Below are 18,789 nucleotides of genomic sequence, written 5' to 3' on the forward strand. Positions count from 1 at the left end.
GAAAGATGAACACAATATATTTGATGTGAGGCTGCTACCAGTAGCACAACGCTAGAGACGGATGCCGCTTCCGATCTGGATTGCGACCAATAGCAGCACTAAGCTTGCTTAAAATGTCCAAATTACCCACGTCATCGCCATGGATCTGGCACTTTACATTTATGAGAGACGATCACACGCTTACAAAGGCAGGAGTTGATTCTCTATATGGTAAACTCGGCATGCAGGCCAACCGAGCTTGCCAGTGCCGGGTGTCGATGCCGCTCTTACACGAACACACAAAACCGGGTTGGAGGTTTACAATATCTCCGAGACATTATGGGCATCGTATCTTCTCTGTTTGTACTCGATGATCAACCTGCGAGGCTGCAAACTATGATACGCGAATTCTACACATTTCCTCTGGTCTCCACGTCGCTGTCCTGTCTCGCAACATACTTGCCCTCATCTGCCCCCGTTACAACCGCCATATCTTCATCAGCAGCTACGTCAAAGTTCCTTCCTCTGTATTCCGGACCCAATGCCGTGAGCAAGATAACGTACGCATACACACAGCCCATGAAGATGCAGATCACCAGACCATACTTGTAGCGGCTCGTATGGCCCTTGGGCGGAAGTGGAAATCTCTCACCAATCGTCGCTTCGATGGTCGATGAAGCAGACGACGCGAGGTTACCAAGTTGATATGATGTACCGACAACGAACGTTCGAAATGATCCCGGAGACAGCTCCATGAGGTGGATGGGAATGACACCCCAAGCGCCTTGGACACAGAACTGTTGGAAGAAGGCTGCTGCAATGACAGCGTTGCTAGAGGTGAATGTGTAGGGGTAGAGCAGAGCGCCGCCGATAACACACATGACAATTATGCTGATGCGACGACCGAAGATTGACGAACTATATCCGATGACGGTGCCACCAGTCATGGCGCCAAGATTGGCGACTACTTGTGTGACGGTAACCCTGTTGGCTGAGAAGTTGTATTGGTTGCTCAGCATTGTCGGGTAAAGGTCCTGACTTCCATGAGACATGAAGTTGAAGCCCGCCATCAGCAACACAAGATAAACAAGTAGAAGCCAATGGCGCTTTAGTGCGACCTTGCCTTCCTGGGCGAACACTTTGGCGGCGTTGGGTTGTTCCTCGCGGATTCGCTTGCGCTCGAGGTAGGCTTGTGTCTCGGGGAGACAGAGTCGGAAGATGATGATTAGGACTGGCGGGCCAGCACCAAACCAGAATAGTGGTCTCCATTCGTGACCGACGGTATCTACGAAGGCGCGGGCAAATACAGTGGCAAGCAAGTAGCCAAACGCATATCCTTGCTGTAGCATCCCGGAAATGATACCACGAGCTTGTTCAGGACAGTCTTCAAGAGCTGCAGTTGTGTTAGTCGACCAGACGGTTTGAACGAGGGAGATGATACGTACCAGTCGCAGCAGCGTTACCATACAGTCCACCCATGGCAATGCCGAACAGAGCTCTCACTCCTAGGAACTCGTTGTAGGTGGAGCAAAACCCGGTACCAAGCTCGAGGATGATAAAGAGCACATTATTGACGATGAAAGGCCATTTTCTGCCATAGCGATCCGCCGCCAGACCAAAGATGATACTACCCACACTGCGCAACATGAGCACCAGCGTGATACCCCAAGTGATGTCGGCCTTGGTCTTTCCGAATGTTTCTGCAAGATCCGTGACAGTGAGAGACACGGTGAAAAAGTCAAAGGCGTCCCAGGTCCAGGCGAAGAACGCGACTAGAAAGAAGAGCCATTGTTGCAGATTCAGCAAGCGCAGTAAGGCGATCGGGTTGGCGACTTTATCGTGAGCAGGCTTGAGAGTTGGAATACGCGTGGCGATGTAGCGACCAGCCGTCATTTTTGGAGCCGGCGGCGCGTACTCACGCTGCTCAGTAGTGTCGTATTTCTCGTCCGACATGGTGGTAATGGACGATATCGGACTGCTCAGAAAAGCGAGGCGGAGCGAAACAGATCGTCGCCTCCCACAGAATGGTTAGCAGGAAGTCAAACAGATATGGCCTTTTGCGGGCACGACGCTCTCTTTAATCACCTCAGGCATGCATCCGATCATCGTCCGACTTGCCGAATGCGTGCTTACTGACAACCAATGCGACCACCCGTGAATGCATCCTCAACATCCTCATGACGTCCCCGCAACCCCGCATATGCCTTTGATGTCCAATAGTACCCTTGCGGAGGGCGGCAACACGATCCTTGGAGGGTTAGCACGCGACATGGGGGCGCGATACGACAGGGGCTACTGCGTGCTAAGAGTGGTCAAGAGGTGATAAGCGTCGCTTGGCTAGGAAGCCACGGCATAGAAAAGCTTTGCTGAAGGCCGCCGAAAAGCTTGGTCGACGTCAAAGGCTTGGGCTGCCAAGGGTCCAACGGTGTTGCTTCTTAGATGTGCAGGACGTTCCAGAGGGCAGAATAATGCAAGCACATAAGGTTTGAAGTGTTGTTCAACGTTCATGCTATGGATGACTGTTCAAAGTACGCTTCGCTGGCATTGCGTGTCTGTCGTGACGCGAGCATTGTCTGCACAGTATAGCGTAGAAGAAAAATGGCACCGTTCTAGGCGAGTGGCACGAGCGATGTCTGCTCCACACCGACTTATCCCCGCACCTGGGGAACCCGAGACGTCGCATTCGGAATCTAGAATCTGGAATCTTTCCAAAACCATAGCCCGAACTGCAATCAAGGTAAGGCGAGACCGCCATGATTCCGAAAAGAAATCGGGTGCACTTAGTAGCCGATTTCGCTCCATTGCGACATAGGCACGATGTTGAGAACGGAGAAATGGATCGCATGCGCGACGTACCGAGCGCTTGCACATACGGAAATAGATGTGATACCGACGGTCCGGGTTCGGAGCGATGTTCGGCAAAGTTGCTATGCTTTCTCATTCTTTGGGACGCCTGAGGGGTGTCCAATACACCGGGAACTAGGGACGATGGTACTTGAATAGACATGCTTTTCATAATTGACACCAATAGTCATAACTATACCAGAACGCCAAATCATGCTCAAATAACACATACAAAGTCTAATCGTAGCAGATCGCTAATGCAGTACGCCCATATACCCTCAGATGCAGTGCTAACACGCTCATTCCCATCGCTCATAGAACAAAAGATAAATGGATTGGAAGACTCAAGCTCGGCTGGATGCAGCTCTCGACCCTTCTGCGGAGCTGGCAAATTCCTCGGTCAATCGCTCTAGTTCCGTCATGCGAAGTGCCTCCTCAACGCTCTGTACAAAATGTCTTGGACCGCCGCACATCTCAACAATACCGCTCTTGTCGAACAGCTGATAGACTGGACTAGACTCTTTTGGAACTCGACAGAAGAAGACTCTGACTTCCCTGCTTCTGTATGACTCGACAATCTCAGCCAGGACCTGAGCTCCAGCACCGTCGAGCGATGTGACGCCATGTACATCGAAGATGATGTTCTTGTTGTGCTCTGCACGGCGAACACGGGGTAGAGCAGGATGGGCCTTGTCAGTACCGTGGTCCTCGAGGCGGCGGAGACGGGTCTTGAGATTTCCTGTGTTGGCGAAGGTCAGGGGTTCTGGTATCTTGACGATAAGACACCCTTCGATGAACTCAACATCTCCTGAGTGATTTTCGGCATTAGAAAATTGGTTCGTAGTTCCTGGCACACGACCCAAGATTTGGATGCGCGGACGGACTGAATGACGTATCAAGCGTAGGATGGAAAGACCAATACCCACTCCGATACCCCGCTTCAGGTCCCAGATGATGGTGATGAAGAAAATAAGACCCATAAGGATGAGCTCCGACCAGCCTCGAATCTTGAGGAAGAACTTGACATCGTGCGGTGCTTCTTCGACAAGCGAATATGCTACAACGGAGACCATGGCGCAAAGAACGCCTTTGGGCAGGTAGTAGAAGTATGGTAGCATGAAGACAGTGCACAGGATAGTGATGATTGACAGCAGCACTGAGCTCATAGGAGTCAACCCACCCGTGGATGCGTTAACCTTGGAACGACCATAGCCACCGAAGGCCGGGAGTGCCATGAACAATCCGCCAGTGATGTTTGCTGTTCCCAGGGCGATGAGCTCCCGGTTCGCACTCAGGGGCATCTGAACACCATCCTTGTTCAGGTCACCACTACCCAAGGACTTGGCGGCAACCGAGGACTCGAAGAAACCAAGCATAGCAATGATCAATGCGGTATTGATGGCGTCTGATACGTATTTGAGATGCGACGTCTCAAAGGGAAAGTGGATGGAGAATATCTTGGCGCTGGAGTTTACGTCTCCAAGAACGGCGAGCCCCTGTTGGTCTAGACGGTATCTCCAGGTAAGCAGAGCAGATAGTACGACAACTACGAAACGATCGGGGATATATGCGACATTTGGGTATCGTGGCTGCAAACGCTTCTTGAACTCTCTGCACATTTGTCAGTTGAGGTGGAATAAAGACGGTACTTTGAGACGGACCTGAAGAACATGATGATGAAAAAGGCCGTAAAGGACATGGCACATGTGAGCCCATGTGCACGACCGATATTGCGGAAGAGGAAAACGACCTTGTCCACACAGCTACCGTGCGACACCTGGTCAGCAGCCAGTCTGGCAAGTCCCATTTGAGGAATGAGCTGATCCACGAAAATGACAACACCAATAGCGCTGATGAAGCCTCGCAGAAAGGGCCGGCTCAATACGTTGTCCAGGAAGCCAAGTCTAAAGAAGCCTGCGATGAGAATGAAAGCACCAGCCATGCACGTTACAATGCCAGCAATCTCAGCATTGCGCCTGCCGTCGTTGTCGCCGGTGGTTCCCTTCTTGATGTTTTCACGCACAATTTCGCCAATTAGAAGCGAGCCAGGCGCTTCAGGACCCACAATCATCTGCGGACAGGTACCTAGGACAGCGTATATGAGGGGGTTGAGGGCGAAGCTGTAGAGACCATGGACGGGCGGCAAGTGGGCCAGGTTCGAGGCGTACGAGAGCGCCATGGGAATGTAGAAGGAGGCCATGGTGATGGCTGCGACAAGATCGCCCTTGAAGTAGCGCCACTTGTACTGCTGCGTCCAGTTGAGGACAGGGATGTAGTACTTGAGGTACATCATGCGCTTATCCTTGATACCATGGCGCTCGGCGAGCCACCGAGTTGTGCTCATCTTCTGCCCATTCTTCTTGTTCAGGACGCCGTCGGCAAAGGCGTCGCCCAGCAGCGCGTGCGCCTCGTCTGGCTCGCTATCCTCTGGCGTCTCCTGTATGCCCGGGAAGGCGCCACCAAAGCTCTGTTCCGAGTGTATGCTGCCCGCAAAACTGCCGTAGTTGCGATGCGCCGACGGCCTCGCATCACCGCGGTTGAAGCCTTCCAAGTTCTGCTGGTTCAGCAGCCGGGTGCGCGCCGTGGGCTCGAGGTCGATCTCGATGATGCCGCCCGGGGCAGCGACATTCTCGTGGGTTGAGTGGATTGACGTGGCATCTGTCGAGGGCTGGATGCCTTGGGCGGAGAAGTCGAGGTCGTGGGGGGCTTGGCTGCTGGAGGGCTGGGGCTCGTCGTCGTCGTAGTAGCGGCGGGGATGCATGGTTTCCTCGGGCGAGCTGGACCTGTCTGAGGGCACATGGGCCTGGCGAAGCTGGCTGGGCGTCGAAGGAGCGTGAGCGTGGCGGGCACTCGCATTTGAGGAGTCGCGCGAATGTGAAGCCATGCTGTGCGACAGACGAGGCAGCGAATCGGAGTGAGGGTGATGGCCGTGCTATGGAACAGCAGCAGGCGGCTATGGAGGACGGCACAGGCACAGGCACAGCGAGCTTTTCTCAGCGTGAAGCATAGCGCTCCCGAGGCAGGATGGGCGAGAGAAAAGCATGGACGTCGTGTAGCAGCAGGTCATTTTCAACGCCGGCAGAGAATCCTACCTAGCTTCCAATGTCGGCCCAGCGCCCATGGAGCAATGCACGTGCCCTACTAATGTCCTGCTGCTGCACCCTCCCCAAGACCCAGACGGCTCACATCTGGCTATGTCATCGCGCCGCCGCTGAATGGCTAGCATCAACGGCAGCAGCCCTGCAGTAGCGCCGTTCTCGGAGCTCGATTTTGGAGCCTCCGGCCAAATTGGCCATGGAGTCATCGTGGGCTGCTTCAGTCCGCGCCGACCATTGTCAATACTCCGATCTCCGTTAGACGCTCCAGCACAGGAAGAAGCAAACAAATATCTATCTTTGAATTTCTCCTTCTGTCCTGAACCGACAAGACACGCTTCCAATTGCCCGTTGCACACAATGTCCTTCCCCACACTCCATGCCCGCGCAGAGGCCAAACCTCTCGAGCATCGCTCGTGGTAGGTATACACATAAACTCCGCCCATCTACATTACTCACCAATGCCCGCAGCCTCACTCCCACCACCGCCAAGAAGCTGCTCGACGCTGGCTACCCCGTGCTTGTCGAGCGCTCACCCAAAGACCCCAACTATGCCCGCATCTTCAAAGACGAGGAGTTTGAACAGGCAGGCGCAACCCTCATTGAGGAGGGCGCATACAAGAACGCGCCCAAGGACAACCGCATCATCATCGGCCTGAAGGAACTTCCCGAAGACGAGTTCCCCCTCGAGCAAACTTTTGTACACTTTGCACACTGCTACAAGCAGCAGGGCGGCTGGGAGAAGGTCTTGGCCAGGTTCCCCCGCGGAGGAGGCACCCTGTATGACCTTGAGTTTTTGCAGGATGAGTCAGGCAGGCGCGTTGCTGCCTTTGGCTACCACGCCGGTTTCGTTGGAGCCGCTCTTGCCATCAAGGTACGTCCAGGAAAGAACGATGCTGTCCCCCCCATACTAACCTCTGTCAGACATGGGCATGGCAGCTCACCCACCCCAACGGCGAACCTCTGCCAGGTCTCGAAACCTTCACTGAAGGCCGCGGATACTACAACAACGAGAGCGAGTTGATCACCCAGCTGAAGGAGGATGTCGCAGCTGGCGAGAAGGTTGCTGGTCACAAGCCCACTAGTCTGGTACTAGGCGCTCTTGGACGATGTGGTTCTGGTGCTGTCGACCTGCTCGAGAAGATCGGCTGCCCCGAGATTAAGAAGTGGGATCTGGCTGAGACCAAGGAGCGTGACGGTCCTTACCCAGAGATTGTCGAGTCAGACATCTTCGTCAACTGCATCTACCTCTCCAAGCCCATTCCACCCTTTGTCAACAAGGAGAGCCTCAAGTCACCAGGCCGCAGACTCAGTGTCGTCTGCGATGTTTCATGTGACACCACCAACCCCCACAACCCTATTCCCATCTACGATATCAACACTACCTTCGACAAGCCCACAGTCGACGTCTCTGTCGAGGGTAATGGTCCCAAGCTGTCCGTCATCTCCATTGACCACCTTCCGTCTGCTCTGCCCCGCGAATCATCAGAGGCTTTCAGCAATGCTCTGCTGCCCAGCCTGATGGCCCTCAAGGACCGATCGACCACGCCAGTCTGGCAAGGCGCAGAGAAGCTGTTCCAGGAGAAGGTACAGACTCTGCCTGGTGGTGTTCCCAAGAAGGAGGTATAGAACTTTTCATCTGGCAGCGTCTCCTCCGACACAAAAGTTACGACATGAAACATAGAAATGAATAATGCTTACGACCTCAATGTAACCTTCTGATATCGCAATCCAGGGCCGAGTCACCTCGAAACAGAATTGCTAGTCATGGCCTTGATCATGGCTTGAGCTCTGCTTGCGATAGACAAGACTACGGCTTACCAATCTTTACTGCAGTACTGATGCGAAATGAAGAAATGCGATGCTTTCGCGCGAAAATTTACTAGTCTTTCCCGTTCAGTTACACCAGGCCTTGCGCCTCTGACAAAGCGATTGCTTGTTATTGTTACAGGGTCGACTAATCTTCTATTGCCGACCGGGTGTTCCAAGTATATGATGGCCTGAACATTCATCTCGAGAAACTCAGTGCGGACGCCCTTTCGACAGTGAGAACATGATTAGGGCTATTCATATGTACAAGAGAATGAGAAAAATACAAGCTTAAAGATAAAGAGTATGACTCGTAGATTCATAATCTAGGAGCTGACGGGAGCGGAGTGAACCTCTGTCCGGCGCTAACACACCTAATCTAGCGATCTGGAGTCATGTTATCCGAGCTTCTTGTAGCTGATACCTCAGAGGTCGCTGCGTCGTTCCTGGGATGCGAACCAGCTTATAGAGGACAAGCCAAGGTGCTGTGGGACGCTTGTGCAGAATTAGCGTTTGTAAGAGATCCGGATGGCTATCTTGTTGAGATAGTTCCTATAAACCCAAGGGTCGACTTCGTCCGTGAACATCAAAAATTGCACGTCTACTGCGGTAGGGAAGCTAGATCTAAAGCGAACCAGATGTTGGAATTAACCAAGGCAGTACTCTCCCAGGTTCAATATCGTTTAACCTATGCTATATACGTAGACCATGTACTGTTAAAAAGTGTTTAGTGACGCAAGACAACTAGAATGGTGACTGTCTTATGCAATTTACGTTAGCACTCGTGCGTGGTTTCTTGGAATAATAGTGGTTGCAAAGTCTGCGCGACATTACATTGGTCTGTCGTGAGCAACAAGTACAAGGTGCAAGCGCTGTGTGTACAGGCGTATGGTACGCTCATTTGTTCAGTGCCTTTATGGCATATGCCACTTGCAACGATCCAAGGACGTTTTGCGTAAAGGCAAAGAGCAGGTTCAGACCTCCAAGCCATATGACTGCCCAGAAGGTCCACCATTGGTAAGAGTCTCTTTGGTCTCTATAGAGAGCCCTCAACCCTCTGGCGCCCTGACTTTCTATATACACCTGCAATTTCATCATACGCGCCGAAAGAATGGGGAATAGCAGATCTGCGTCTATCGAAGGTCGCGGCGGCGAGAGATTGATCGACGCCCAGTGCCATGGAGTGAGCCCGCATAAATCGTCCAACAGCGGATCGACCATTCCATCGCTCGAAGCTTTCAACATCAACTTGCGATAAACGGCTTTCGATCGTCTGTCGTTACCGAAGAGCAGACTATACGTGTCCAACACCTCACGTGCCAAACCGGCTATGTCGCATGTCGAACGGTCGTCTCGAGCCTTTTCGTATTGTGAGTAGCATCTGTAGACCATCATCAGCTGTGAAAAGCACTTTTTGAGTTATACTGACAACGGAAGGAGAGCCCCGTCAGATGACTGTACTCGGATGAAAGACGGCAATCGAAACAAGGACAGCTTTTTCGTCCCAGCGTCAAAGTCAAGATGAGCTCCAATGCTATCGACCCAAACTATTGTGACTTTGCCAAACTTGGTGAGAACCGCGGCGTTGAAGTGTGATGGATGCAGCAATGCCTGACGAGTCGCGTGCCTCGACTCCGCGTACGATGTATCAGAAGATACTTGTTTAGTTCGGAGATCACCAAGAGCGTTGAACACGTTCACAACTTCGAAAAACGGCCTTGAGCTGCCTTGCATCTGTTGAGAGCGTGTGGTGAAGGAGGAGCAGTCTTGCATTTGGATATCCAATGCAGTACTCTTGTCCACAGGCTCTGGCCGGTATAGAAACGTGAGGCAGCCGAGGAGGCAGAAGATTGAGCGTATAGCGAGTAGGCGCCGATCACCCTCCTTGCAGTCATCCGCAAGTACTTTAGCAGTGATGAGTGCCGTAACAATGCGGTCGATACTAATATTTGCACTTTCGGTCAATGGTCCTGCGATAGCTGTCATAAACCATAGTATCCGCTCGTCAGGTAGACAGTGGGATTTGTAGGTACTACTAAGGATGCTGGTCAAAATTGCCCTCGATTGCTGCAACTCTCGCACCATGAATCGTGCAATGAACACAATGTCGCTCTCCAGGACATCAGGCTGGTCATTTGGATCGGGCACCAAGGCGGCGAGCAGCGCCTTTGTCAGATCCGGTGGAATGGGCTAGGAGTTATGAGCATTTGGTCAATATATCGAAGAGCGTTCAATGGTGACTCACGCTTTTGCCAGAAGCAATCCCTCTCTTCCCAATATTGAGTATGGCCATCTTCGCGAGTCAATACTGTATTGTTGTCGGTAGGCTGAGCGGCCCAAGCAGCAACGAGGTGATCGGTGCCGCGCCTACACGTGTCTTACCCGACGTCTGGGTATCGATGCAACGGACACGATTGCAGCACATGTACATTCATGGCACATAATACAAGATTGTGTTGAGAAGGCTGCTGCTTCTATGCGACTTGCGTATTCGAGCTCAGCGTATGATCACTATTGCGGCTGCGTTCACCGGTGCACATGCAGCAGTCGCCCAACATGCAAGCCGAACACGAATGCATCGCACATGTGCATTCAAGGCGCATGATCCCATATTGCGCTGAGAAGGCTACTGCTCCTATGCGGCTTGCTTATTCGGGCTTGGCGTATGATCCCTGTTGCGCCTGCGTTCACCAGCGCGGATGCAGCCGTCACTCGACACGCAAGCCGCACTCACTTCTCCACTGTCGTGCCGCGAGTGCATGTACCGTACGATTGGTGTCGGTCTAGGTACGGCGATAAGCCACAGCAATGCGACTCGACGCCTTCCTGCAGATGCAATGACGGTTGAATTCATTGGATGACTGGTGTGACAAGGCTTGCTGCGCGCTGGACGTACGGTGAGCACGCACTTCCCCGCCGCCAATACCCCAGCTGTTAGCTCCTCCCTCTACAATCCCACCCAGGCACCCAGCACCCAGCTCTTTCGAGATTCCTCTGATAGATTCACCACCTGTGCCGAGCCAGCTCCAAAGAATTCTGCCATGTCTCAAAGCTTGTTTGACCCGTTATCTGCCACTGCGAGCGATCTCCAACAACTCTTGAAGGAAGGGACAGTCACTAGCGTACAAATTGTCGAAGAATATCGAAAGCACATCGAGAAGTACAACGAAAAGATACGCGCAATTGTCTTTATTCCGCCGAACTTGTCCGAGATTGCACAAACTCTTGACGATGAAAGGAAGAGTGGCAAGCTTCGGGGCCCTTTGCATGGAATACCTATCATCGTGAAGGTACGCATTCAGACTCAGAGCTGGTGTATGTGACTTTAACTTCCCAGGATGCCTTCAATACCAAAAGTTCCTTGGGAATGCCAACTACAGTTGGATCGTTCGCTCTGACGAACACAAAAATATCGAAGAATGCAGCTATCATCGATGGGGTAAGGACCTAATGGCTGACTGACGCGCGTTTGCTAATTGTAATCAGCTACTTGAGCAAGGTCTCATCGTCCTTGGCAAAGCCAATCTAACTGTCTGTATGGCTTCCTCTAAGGTTGACTAGCACTGAACACTTTTTGCAGGAATTCTGCGGTTTCAAAGGCACTGGTGGATGGTCAGCGGTTGGAGGCATGTGTCAGTCACCGTACATTCCAGGAGGCTTCAAACCTGGTGAGAAGAGACGAGGCGAAACGGTAAGACGATGCACATTATGCGCGCCTGACTAATATGTAACAGGCCCCCGGAGGCTCTTCCACTGGATCTGCAATGGGAGTCGCAGCTGGATTTAGTCCGATCTCACTAGGCACTGAGACCTCTGGTTCTTTGACTTCGCCCGCCAGTCGAGCAGCGCTTTATGCCCTCAAGCTGACACCAGGCGCAGTCAGCATGGAAGGTGTATGGCAAGTAGCTGCCTCCTTCGATACGGCAGGTGGGATGGCCAAGTCACCCTTAGATCTTGCGGTACTCAGCGACATCTTGCTGCAGCAGACAAACCCCGATAGACCTTCTCTCGTGGAAGCGATACAGAATGGCTCGGACGGAATCTCCGTAGGATTCGTTGACATTGAACTCTGGCGGCTTCCGCCAGAGGCGCGAGGAGACGTTCCAGGATACAACGAGCAAAGTGTAAGTATCTTCAATGTGGTTTATATCTGTTCTTGAATTCTCCGGAGACTTGATGCTAAACTTCGGGTAGGCAAACGACTACAAGAGGGTCATCGACTTAGTACGGGATTCTGGGGCGCGTGTAGTACACCCAGTCTTTATCACTCCACCGGAAGATTGGTTGGTTGAAGGAGGAACCAACGTCGACGATCTCATGGATGATATCATGCGCAGTCAAGCTCGTGCCGGATGCGAGTACTACCTCAGCACTCTGGAGGATTGCAACATGAAGACAATGAGCGACATCATCGAGTTCAACAAAGCCAACGCCGAGAAAGAGTTTGACGATGGTAATATATCCTTCTACCTACCTTTGAAGCATAGAAGCTGACATATCTTAGTTTTTTGCCCCAACCAGAATGGCTTGCTGAAAGCGCAAGAGATGTCAATGAGTGCAGAGGAGACGCAGAAAAATCTCAATATCTGTAAAGATTGGGCTGCTACGGAGGGAGTGGACAAGGTGATCAACCAGCATAAGGTCGATGTTATTGTGGCTCCAGCCGATAGCTTTTTTGCTGGAGTTGGCGTCGGTGCAAGTGAGTTGACAACATATCAGCATATCGCGCAGCCTATGAGACTAATGCGTTCACAGGATACCCTCTCGCATCCATTCCTTTCAGCTATGTCGAAAGTAGTGGGCGCCCGTACGGATTACATGTCATTGCAAGAGCAAATGAAGAAGACAAGATCATCAGATTCATGAGCTTGTGGGAGAACGTTATTGGGCCAAGAAGGCTACCAGATTTGGATGCGATTTAGCACGACTCGTCTCACTGCAGCTCCAGCAACTAGGATAGCTAGAGAGGTCTTGGAAACTTTTTGTATTCATACTGTGGGATCGTGCAATAAATCTAGCTCCTACTTTGCGCAGCCTTACCTAGTCTGCCAGGGAGTGTATATGTGGAACTCTTTCCCTAGGCCTTCTTCTTCTGCAGAAAGTGATGCAAGAGCGGCGCGCAAAGCATCCGCACGACGTTGCAGCTGTACAGAGTTGATATCTGGGCGTGCGGCTAGTTCGGGGTGTTGTTGGACAAGAGTCGCTTGCAACGTTGCAATTCGACCTTGCCAGCCCATCGACCTAATTTCAGATGCTATGTTGGCGGCTTTCTCTAATTGATCACTACATTCGTCAATACGTGCGATAAACAACGAGAACGTATAACCTACGCAGCTTCGACTCCGTCCTGAGTCAGAAGGGCGATGTGGCCCAGTTTGTAATAACAACCACACGACCGCACCTGGTCTTTGTCGGTAACAGCCTTGTCATACTCGTTCAGGCATTTTTCGTAGTGGATTCTTGCCTCTGCGAGATCGTTTTCAGCCAATCTCAAATTCGCGAAACAGTACTCTATTGCTCTCCGATACAGAGCATTGTCTTCGCCAGAATTGAGTATGTTGAGGCTGCGGTGAAGCTCCTGCCCAGCAGCAGTAAAGTTCTTCAATTCTGTGTGCAATCTACCTTGCGTGGCTGCGTATCGGCATGATGCCAATCGTTTCGACGCAGGATCTTCGCTAGATTGATCGTGGTCCTGCTCCGCTTCACGATATAGTTCTCGTGCTTCCGCATAGCGTCCTTCTGCGGCCACCAAGGATGCCAAGTTCGCTTTTGTTCCAATGAGCTCGATATTGTCCTTCTCCATATGCTTCGTGCGCACTCGGAGCGCTTCTTGGAGCTCTCTCCTGGATCCCGTGTAGTCATAATGGTTCCAGAGAACCACGCCTCGCGTGTTCCGTAGATGCGCCACCAGAAGTTCGGCTTCTGATGTAAATGTAGACAAGTGCTTAGAAGCACTGATACCAGTTTCGATGAAGAACAAAGCGCCATCGTAGTCGTTGATTTCTCTTAGATACCTGACAGTCTCAGCCTATAAGAAACCAAACTTGGAATGTAACTTGCCATGCTGCGTTGCAGAGAAGCTTGATAAACTCGACCGGTGCAGTGATCGCCAAACCCTGCTCATGGAATTCTTGCCAACGCTCAACCAAACTGCGTGCATGCGGCGCGAAGTCCGAGCATTCTTTCCAGTGGGGAAGAAGAGGATCGCCTCGGTGCTGCTTTGGGAATTTATCGAACACTAGCATAGATGCAACTGCGAAGCTCTCGTTCTTTTGCGTAGCATCGATGAAGTCGATGAAAGCGGCCTGTGTTAGTCTATGGATCGAAATTACATCGCTCGATTGTCTTATCATCGCTGTGGAGCGAAGCTTCGTTAATAATGAGCGAAGTCTAATATGCATCAGTAAAGTGTAAAACCGTACCTTGTTCATACCTACAGCATTTCTTGTTCGTACAGCTTCCGGAAGCGCATTGCATCGTTTCCCGGTAGAGGAACCGAGCGCAGAAGTAGATCTTGCGGGATACTGTCCGAGACCAGCATAGAAAGTACTCCAAGCAAATGTCTGAGCTGTCCATCTGTAGTGTTTGTTTCTCCACTAGGAAACATCCAGACATTATGAAGCGTATGCTTGTAGAACGCGTAGCTGCTAGTACCACGCTCTTGGTGCATCTGACTTCTGTTATCCTTGTACAGTTTGAGGAATTTTGTTAGATCATAATGGTTCGACCGTATGATGCTAGCAACTTGATGTATCGCCAAAGGCAACCCATCAAGGTACTTCAGTATCTGGTCGAAGGCCACCACGTGCTCTGTACCGTCCTGAGGGAATGAACCCAACAGCTTACCAAAGAGCGCTCTACTATCGGAAGGATCGAGTTTCACTAGTTCTTCACCGGCACTAGCTGGCTGATCTGCTAACGACCAATCACGACTCGTGATAATGATGGAGCCTTTCGAGGTACCCGGAGGCCAGCATGCAGTTATTGTATCCCAGCAATCCACATTGTCGAATATCAATAACCAAGTTTGATCTGCAAACATTAGAGATTCGCTTGAAAGTTGGTACGAACATCTGGACCACTAACCGGTGTCAGAAAGCCAATTTTGTACTTTCCTTCTGATATGGTCTGGGCCGGTTGTGCCATTTACTCCCTCCAGCTTCAATGCGAATGCTACATCAGCAAAGCTGCTCCTTATGGACTCGTCGTTTTGGCTATTGATCCAAAGTACAGCATCGTAGGCGGTGCCATGTCCTTGCTGATTTCCATACTTGTACGCGTAAGCAGCAGCAGTTTGTGTCTTACCGACACCACCCAACCCATAGATCGTGAAGCAAGCAAGTCTGGTCGATCGGCTACCTGGATTAAGGTGAGCGTGAATGCGCTCGAGAAGCTCAACTCGTCCCTGGAATTGGGAATTTTCGGGTATGCTCAAGACAAAGACAGGCCGCTTGGGTTGGGCTTTTGGCATAGCACCAGCTTCAAGTCTTAAAGGGAGGTTCGCACTGCCAGTCCCATGTAGTGCGCGATCATCTGCGACTTCCTTCATGTAACGGTATTTCTCCTCGACTTTTGTGACCGCGCGGTTGAGCCTAGACTTAAGTGTCTTCCAAGGTTCGTCGGTGTTAGGGTTCAGTTCTGCGTGACACTTCTTAGCACGGGCAGGTACAAGACACTGGGCTGCTGAATGCTCGCCTCGATACTAGGCAAGGAGAGAGACGACTCACGCGTTTCCTGAATCAATTTAATTGCTTCCACCCAGAACTTGACTAAGACGACATAGATGTCGACCACAGCTTCTTTAAAGTCCTCATCTTCTTCGAGACTGCTTCGCAAATAAGACGACAATCGACTAATCTTCAGAAGCGTCTGACGGATACTTTTGTGTATCTCCAGCATGTTTTGAAAACGATCCTCAGTTTGCAAGCAAACCTAAGGTTGTTAACGTCGCACTATCAGTGTCATACGTAGCCTTACCTGGATAGACAGGAAAAATACTCCCCAGACGATGGTGAAGCCGGCAGACGTTGGCGGCGCGGCAAGAAGCGCAAGGAACAAGACAGAAAACGACTTCATGGCTTTGATGTATGGAAACACCAGCGACCGTACTTTGGTCAACCATTGTGCATTACTGCGTTGTTGCTCCTGTTCGAGATGCTTCAAGAACGCTTCGGGAGTCCCAAGACTTTGAGCCAACGCTTTGTCGTCGCCTAAAGTGTTGGACGATTGTTCGAGCGCATCATGCCAACGCTCAAGAAGCACAGCATTATACTCAGCGCTGGTCGCAATCGGATCTTAGCATGAACAGGAAAACAACCACCCTAAGAGCTACTTACGCCTCTTTCTCAACGTCCAGGAAAAGGTCTGCCATTTTTTTTTACGAAGAGCAAATGTTCCGATTACATCGATCGCGAGATTGAGATATTCGAGTACTGTGTTAAAGGACTAAAGTCCGTCGTTCCTCCTCAGCGAGCTGCTCAGCGTCACTTTCCGCCACAACTCGAGCGTCACTGGCTATTCACGACCTCGCAGGTCACGTCAATCCTGCATGAAGTGGCTTGCCAACATTATTCGTTCCTTTGCTAAGCGCCCGGTCATCGCTCGATGCGGCATGGAGCCATGTTGACCGGTATTCCTATCTTGCAGGTGGCGCTCGCTTCCTGTGGAATTAGTCTATGCGCTGTTCACAGCCTTGCGACCCCGCAATCCAAGCGTTATCAGCGCCGAGCAGCATTAGCCTGGAGGATACGAAGAACCAAATTAGGTGTTACATATACCCACAGTGCTGTCTGCCGTTTGCTTTGGAATTAGCATGAATCTGGCAAACGACACTTCATCATGCCCAACCTGAACGCTAGTCTATGTTTTCTTGCACCACTGCCCAAATACAAACAAGAGAAGCCTTACCGCATCATACCGGGGGCTGATGAAGCGTTTGACCATGAAATCAGCAATGTCGTGCCGGACATCCAAGATGGCATTCAAATTGTCGACATTAGGGATCGTTTAGGCGATTTCAATATCGAAGACAACGGATTCGAGGTATTATCGCACACTACCTCCTTTCCAATACTTGATGAAAGATCGCAAGTAGATGCATACAAATCGGAGGTGGAACAACTTTTAAAAGAACGTCTTGCCGCCGAAAAGGTTATCGTTTTCGATTTCAGGGTTAGGCAGATTCAGTACCCTCAGGTGATAAGCACTGATGATGTGCTACAGCATCGTATCCATCGAGAATTCGAGAAGGGCGTCGTCGTCGATTATAATGATCCTACAACCAAAGAGGGTCCTGCTATCATGGCACACTCTGGTACGTCTGTATTAAACGCATGCTGCAAACTCCGCTAATTCTCATACAGACCACACTTTGGACAGTGGAACAGTTGTTATCAACTCTTGGTTATCAGAGGAGGACAAGACAAAATACCTCACGGGTGAGTGGAGGATACGTCTAATGAAGTAAGTGATTTTAGCTACTCGTGTTTCGAATCGCCGGTAACGAAGTCATCGTAGCACCTGGAGACCGCTCGTAGCTGTTATCGAAGACCAGCCACTTGCTCTCTGCGATCCACGAACTGTCGCCCCTGAAGATCTCTTTGCTTGCGATCGTGTCGTTGTCAACAAGCTGGGTGAAGTTTATTTGATGAGATACGACCCCAGACAACGGTGGTATTGGTTGAGCTCGCAAAAGACTTCAGAGCCGTATGTTTTCCTCACGTGGGATTCAAAGTCGGAGGGTCAGCCCAGGCGTAGGTTTAAATGTCATTCGTTCAGTATAGAAGCTAACATGTATAGTCTGTCCGCATACTTCATTTGCTGTCCCTGTCGCACCTGATGTGCCGCCACGCGAAAGTGTAGAGACAAGGTCTATAGTCATCAGCCGGGCATGAGTCTTCATAGCACGTTCTTGGGAGACAAGCACTTATACACGAGCTATCCATGTCTCTAGATACCAAGCTTCGTGAGAATACAAACGCATCTTTGGTATCGTCTTTCAATCTATAGACCGGTGTTACCGTGGTGTAAACGCATACTTCGCTCTACGTGGATGAGGTATCATCTGCCGCTGTGTGGTCTGCCCAGACTTTTCCAAGGCTGAACACGTATCATGCAATGATGGTCTATGATTGCAGCAGTATCACACGAAACTGTGCCCAAGCTCCGTGGAAGCAGTATAATATGCGGATGAATGGGTCTTCTCCAAGCTACCTACAGATAAGCATGGTGGCGAGTGATTGGTCTTTGCTGAGTTGAGTTGTAATCGCTTGGGTATGTCACGCCACCACATCACCGAGGCTGTAACTATGCCAGCCAATCAAGGATGACCGCAACCCTCCATCAGAAATACCAGCCATGAGTTCAGCAACTGAGTTAGGCGACTATGTATGTCGGCGTCCGCAAATGGTGATAGAAGGAGCCACACTGCGTTTCCACATGCAAGCCCTTCCCCTCTTCTTAACGCACACCAGGGTAATCCAGCGCTACCTCAGCAATCATTTACACCGGATTCGGCTTGCCGAAATGACTGCGTGCATATCCCGACGCCACATGACGGCCCATCATGAGGGGAAACGTCAACATCTTGGGCGGCCAGTACATAGTCCGCTTCCTGCCTCACCTTCCTTCAGTATCGCTCAAGGCTTCCGCACAGTACAAGAATTTGTCTTACAACAAATCATTTAAGCACAGTTCCCCACCAATTAGCTCGTCTCAATCAACATGTCCGAATCAGGATCTGCCAAAACTTTCGAAGCATGGTCCTCGCAACTCTCCACTCAGGGACATCCTACCTCGGAGGCTACTGAGCCAAAGGCTCAACCATGGAAAGCTCATATCTCGGCAGAGAAGCGCAAGGGACCTACCAAAGGTCAGGCGTTGATCAAGCGAAGTTATGACGAGGACTTGTCTGAGTCTAACTTAGGACAGTGATGTAAGGAGCAACTCTACGTAGTAATTATAACGGGTTGACTAACAAACCGATAGTAGTTTGCGAGCTAGTACTGTAGTAGAAGACGAGGTTGTATTCCTAGATAAGTCTTTGAAATAGCATGTTACAACA

General features: G+C 51.0%; 8 protein-coding genes across 8 annotated transcripts; 3 read left to right on the top strand and 5 right to left on the bottom strand.

Moving 5' to 3' along the window:
* Positions 1–371: 371 nt before the first annotated feature.
* Positions 372–2,033, bottom strand: CC77DRAFT_170927 (MFS general substrate transporter). The gene is made up of 2 exons (XM_018530437.1): positions 1,425–2,033; positions 372–1,372 (listed from the first exon to the last, which is right to left on the bottom strand). Exons 1-2 carry the CDS (start codon positions 1,930–1,932, stop codon positions 390–392), a joined length of 1,491 nt encoding a protein of 496 aa, XP_018384984.1. The 5' UTR covers positions 1,933–2,033; the 3' UTR covers positions 372–389.
* An 862-nt stretch (positions 2,034–2,895) lies between these two features.
* Positions 2,896–5,944, bottom strand: CC77DRAFT_1051256 (hypothetical protein). The gene is made up of 2 exons (XM_018527658.1): positions 4,485–5,944; positions 2,896–4,434 (listed from the first exon to the last, which is right to left on the bottom strand). The coding sequence occupies exons 1-2, from the start codon at positions 5,705–5,707 to the stop codon at positions 3,168–3,170; spliced, it is 2,490 nt and encodes an 829-aa protein (XP_018384985.1). The 5' UTR covers positions 5,708–5,944; the 3' UTR covers positions 2,896–3,167.
* A 58-nt stretch (positions 5,945–6,002) lies between these two features.
* On the top strand, positions 6,003–7,641 carry CC77DRAFT_171007 (Formate/glycerate dehydrogenase catalytic domain-like protein). Its single transcript, XM_018530439.1, has 2 exons — positions 6,003–6,792; positions 6,843–7,641. The coding sequence occupies exons 1-2, from the start codon at positions 6,298–6,300 to the stop codon at positions 7,545–7,547; spliced, it is 1,200 nt and encodes a 399-aa protein (XP_018384986.1). The 5' UTR covers positions 6,003–6,297; the 3' UTR covers positions 7,548–7,641.
* Positions 7,642–8,394: 753 nt separating this feature from the next.
* CC77DRAFT_1021657 (hypothetical protein) lies at positions 8,395–10,237 on the bottom strand. The gene is made up of 3 exons (XM_018525302.1): positions 9,973–10,237; positions 9,157–9,917; positions 8,395–9,108 (listed from the first exon to the last, which is right to left on the bottom strand). The coding sequence occupies exons 1-3, from the start codon at positions 10,018–10,020 to the stop codon at positions 8,625–8,627; spliced, it is 1,293 nt and encodes a 430-aa protein (XP_018384987.1). The 5' UTR covers positions 10,021–10,237; the 3' UTR covers positions 8,395–8,624.
* A 464-nt stretch (positions 10,238–10,701) lies between these two features.
* CC77DRAFT_1021658 (amidase signature enzyme) lies at positions 10,702–12,794 on the top strand. The gene is made up of 8 exons (XM_018525303.1): positions 10,702–11,017; positions 11,065–11,166; positions 11,214–11,258; positions 11,308–11,418; positions 11,462–11,851; positions 11,922–12,180; positions 12,232–12,426; positions 12,483–12,794. The coding sequence occupies exons 1-8, from the start codon at positions 10,769–10,771 to the stop codon at positions 12,647–12,649; spliced, it is 1,518 nt and encodes a 505-aa protein (XP_018384988.1). The 5' UTR covers positions 10,702–10,768; the 3' UTR covers positions 12,650–12,794.
* CC77DRAFT_171039 (hypothetical protein) lies at positions 12,707–13,640 on the bottom strand. Its single transcript, XM_018530441.1, has 2 exons — positions 13,058–13,640; positions 12,707–13,010 (listed from the first exon to the last, which is right to left on the bottom strand). The coding sequence occupies exons 1-2, from the start codon at positions 13,528–13,530 to the stop codon at positions 12,764–12,766; spliced, it is 720 nt and encodes a 239-aa protein (XP_018384989.1). The 5' UTR covers positions 13,531–13,640; the 3' UTR covers positions 12,707–12,763.
* On the bottom strand, positions 13,641–16,264 carry CC77DRAFT_171038 (hypothetical protein). The gene is made up of 6 exons (XM_018530440.1): positions 16,064–16,264; positions 15,705–16,005; positions 15,455–15,659; positions 14,814–15,365; positions 14,165–14,759; positions 13,641–14,117 (listed from the first exon to the last, which is right to left on the bottom strand). The coding sequence occupies exons 1-6, from the start codon at positions 16,096–16,098 to the stop codon at positions 13,751–13,753; spliced, it is 2,055 nt and encodes a 684-aa protein (XP_018384990.1). The 5' UTR covers positions 16,099–16,264; the 3' UTR covers positions 13,641–13,750.
* A 222-nt stretch (positions 16,265–16,486) lies between these two features.
* Positions 16,487–17,754, top strand: CC77DRAFT_1051261 (hypothetical protein). Its single transcript, XM_018527659.1, has 5 exons — positions 16,487–16,898; positions 16,950–17,040; positions 17,090–17,189; positions 17,244–17,479; positions 17,526–17,754. The coding sequence occupies exons 1-5, from the start codon at positions 16,566–16,568 to the stop codon at positions 17,618–17,620; spliced, it is 855 nt and encodes a 284-aa protein (XP_018384991.1). The 5' UTR covers positions 16,487–16,565; the 3' UTR covers positions 17,621–17,754.
* The last annotated feature ends 1,035 nt before the right edge of the window (positions 17,755–18,789 follow it).

This window comes from Alternaria alternata (genome assembly GCF_001642055.1).
Source record: "Alternaria alternata strain SRC1lrK2f unplaced genomic scaffold CC77scaffold_13, whole genome shotgun sequence".
Classification (NCBI taxonomy): domain Eukaryota; kingdom Fungi; phylum Ascomycota; class Dothideomycetes; order Pleosporales; family Pleosporaceae; genus Alternaria; species Alternaria alternata.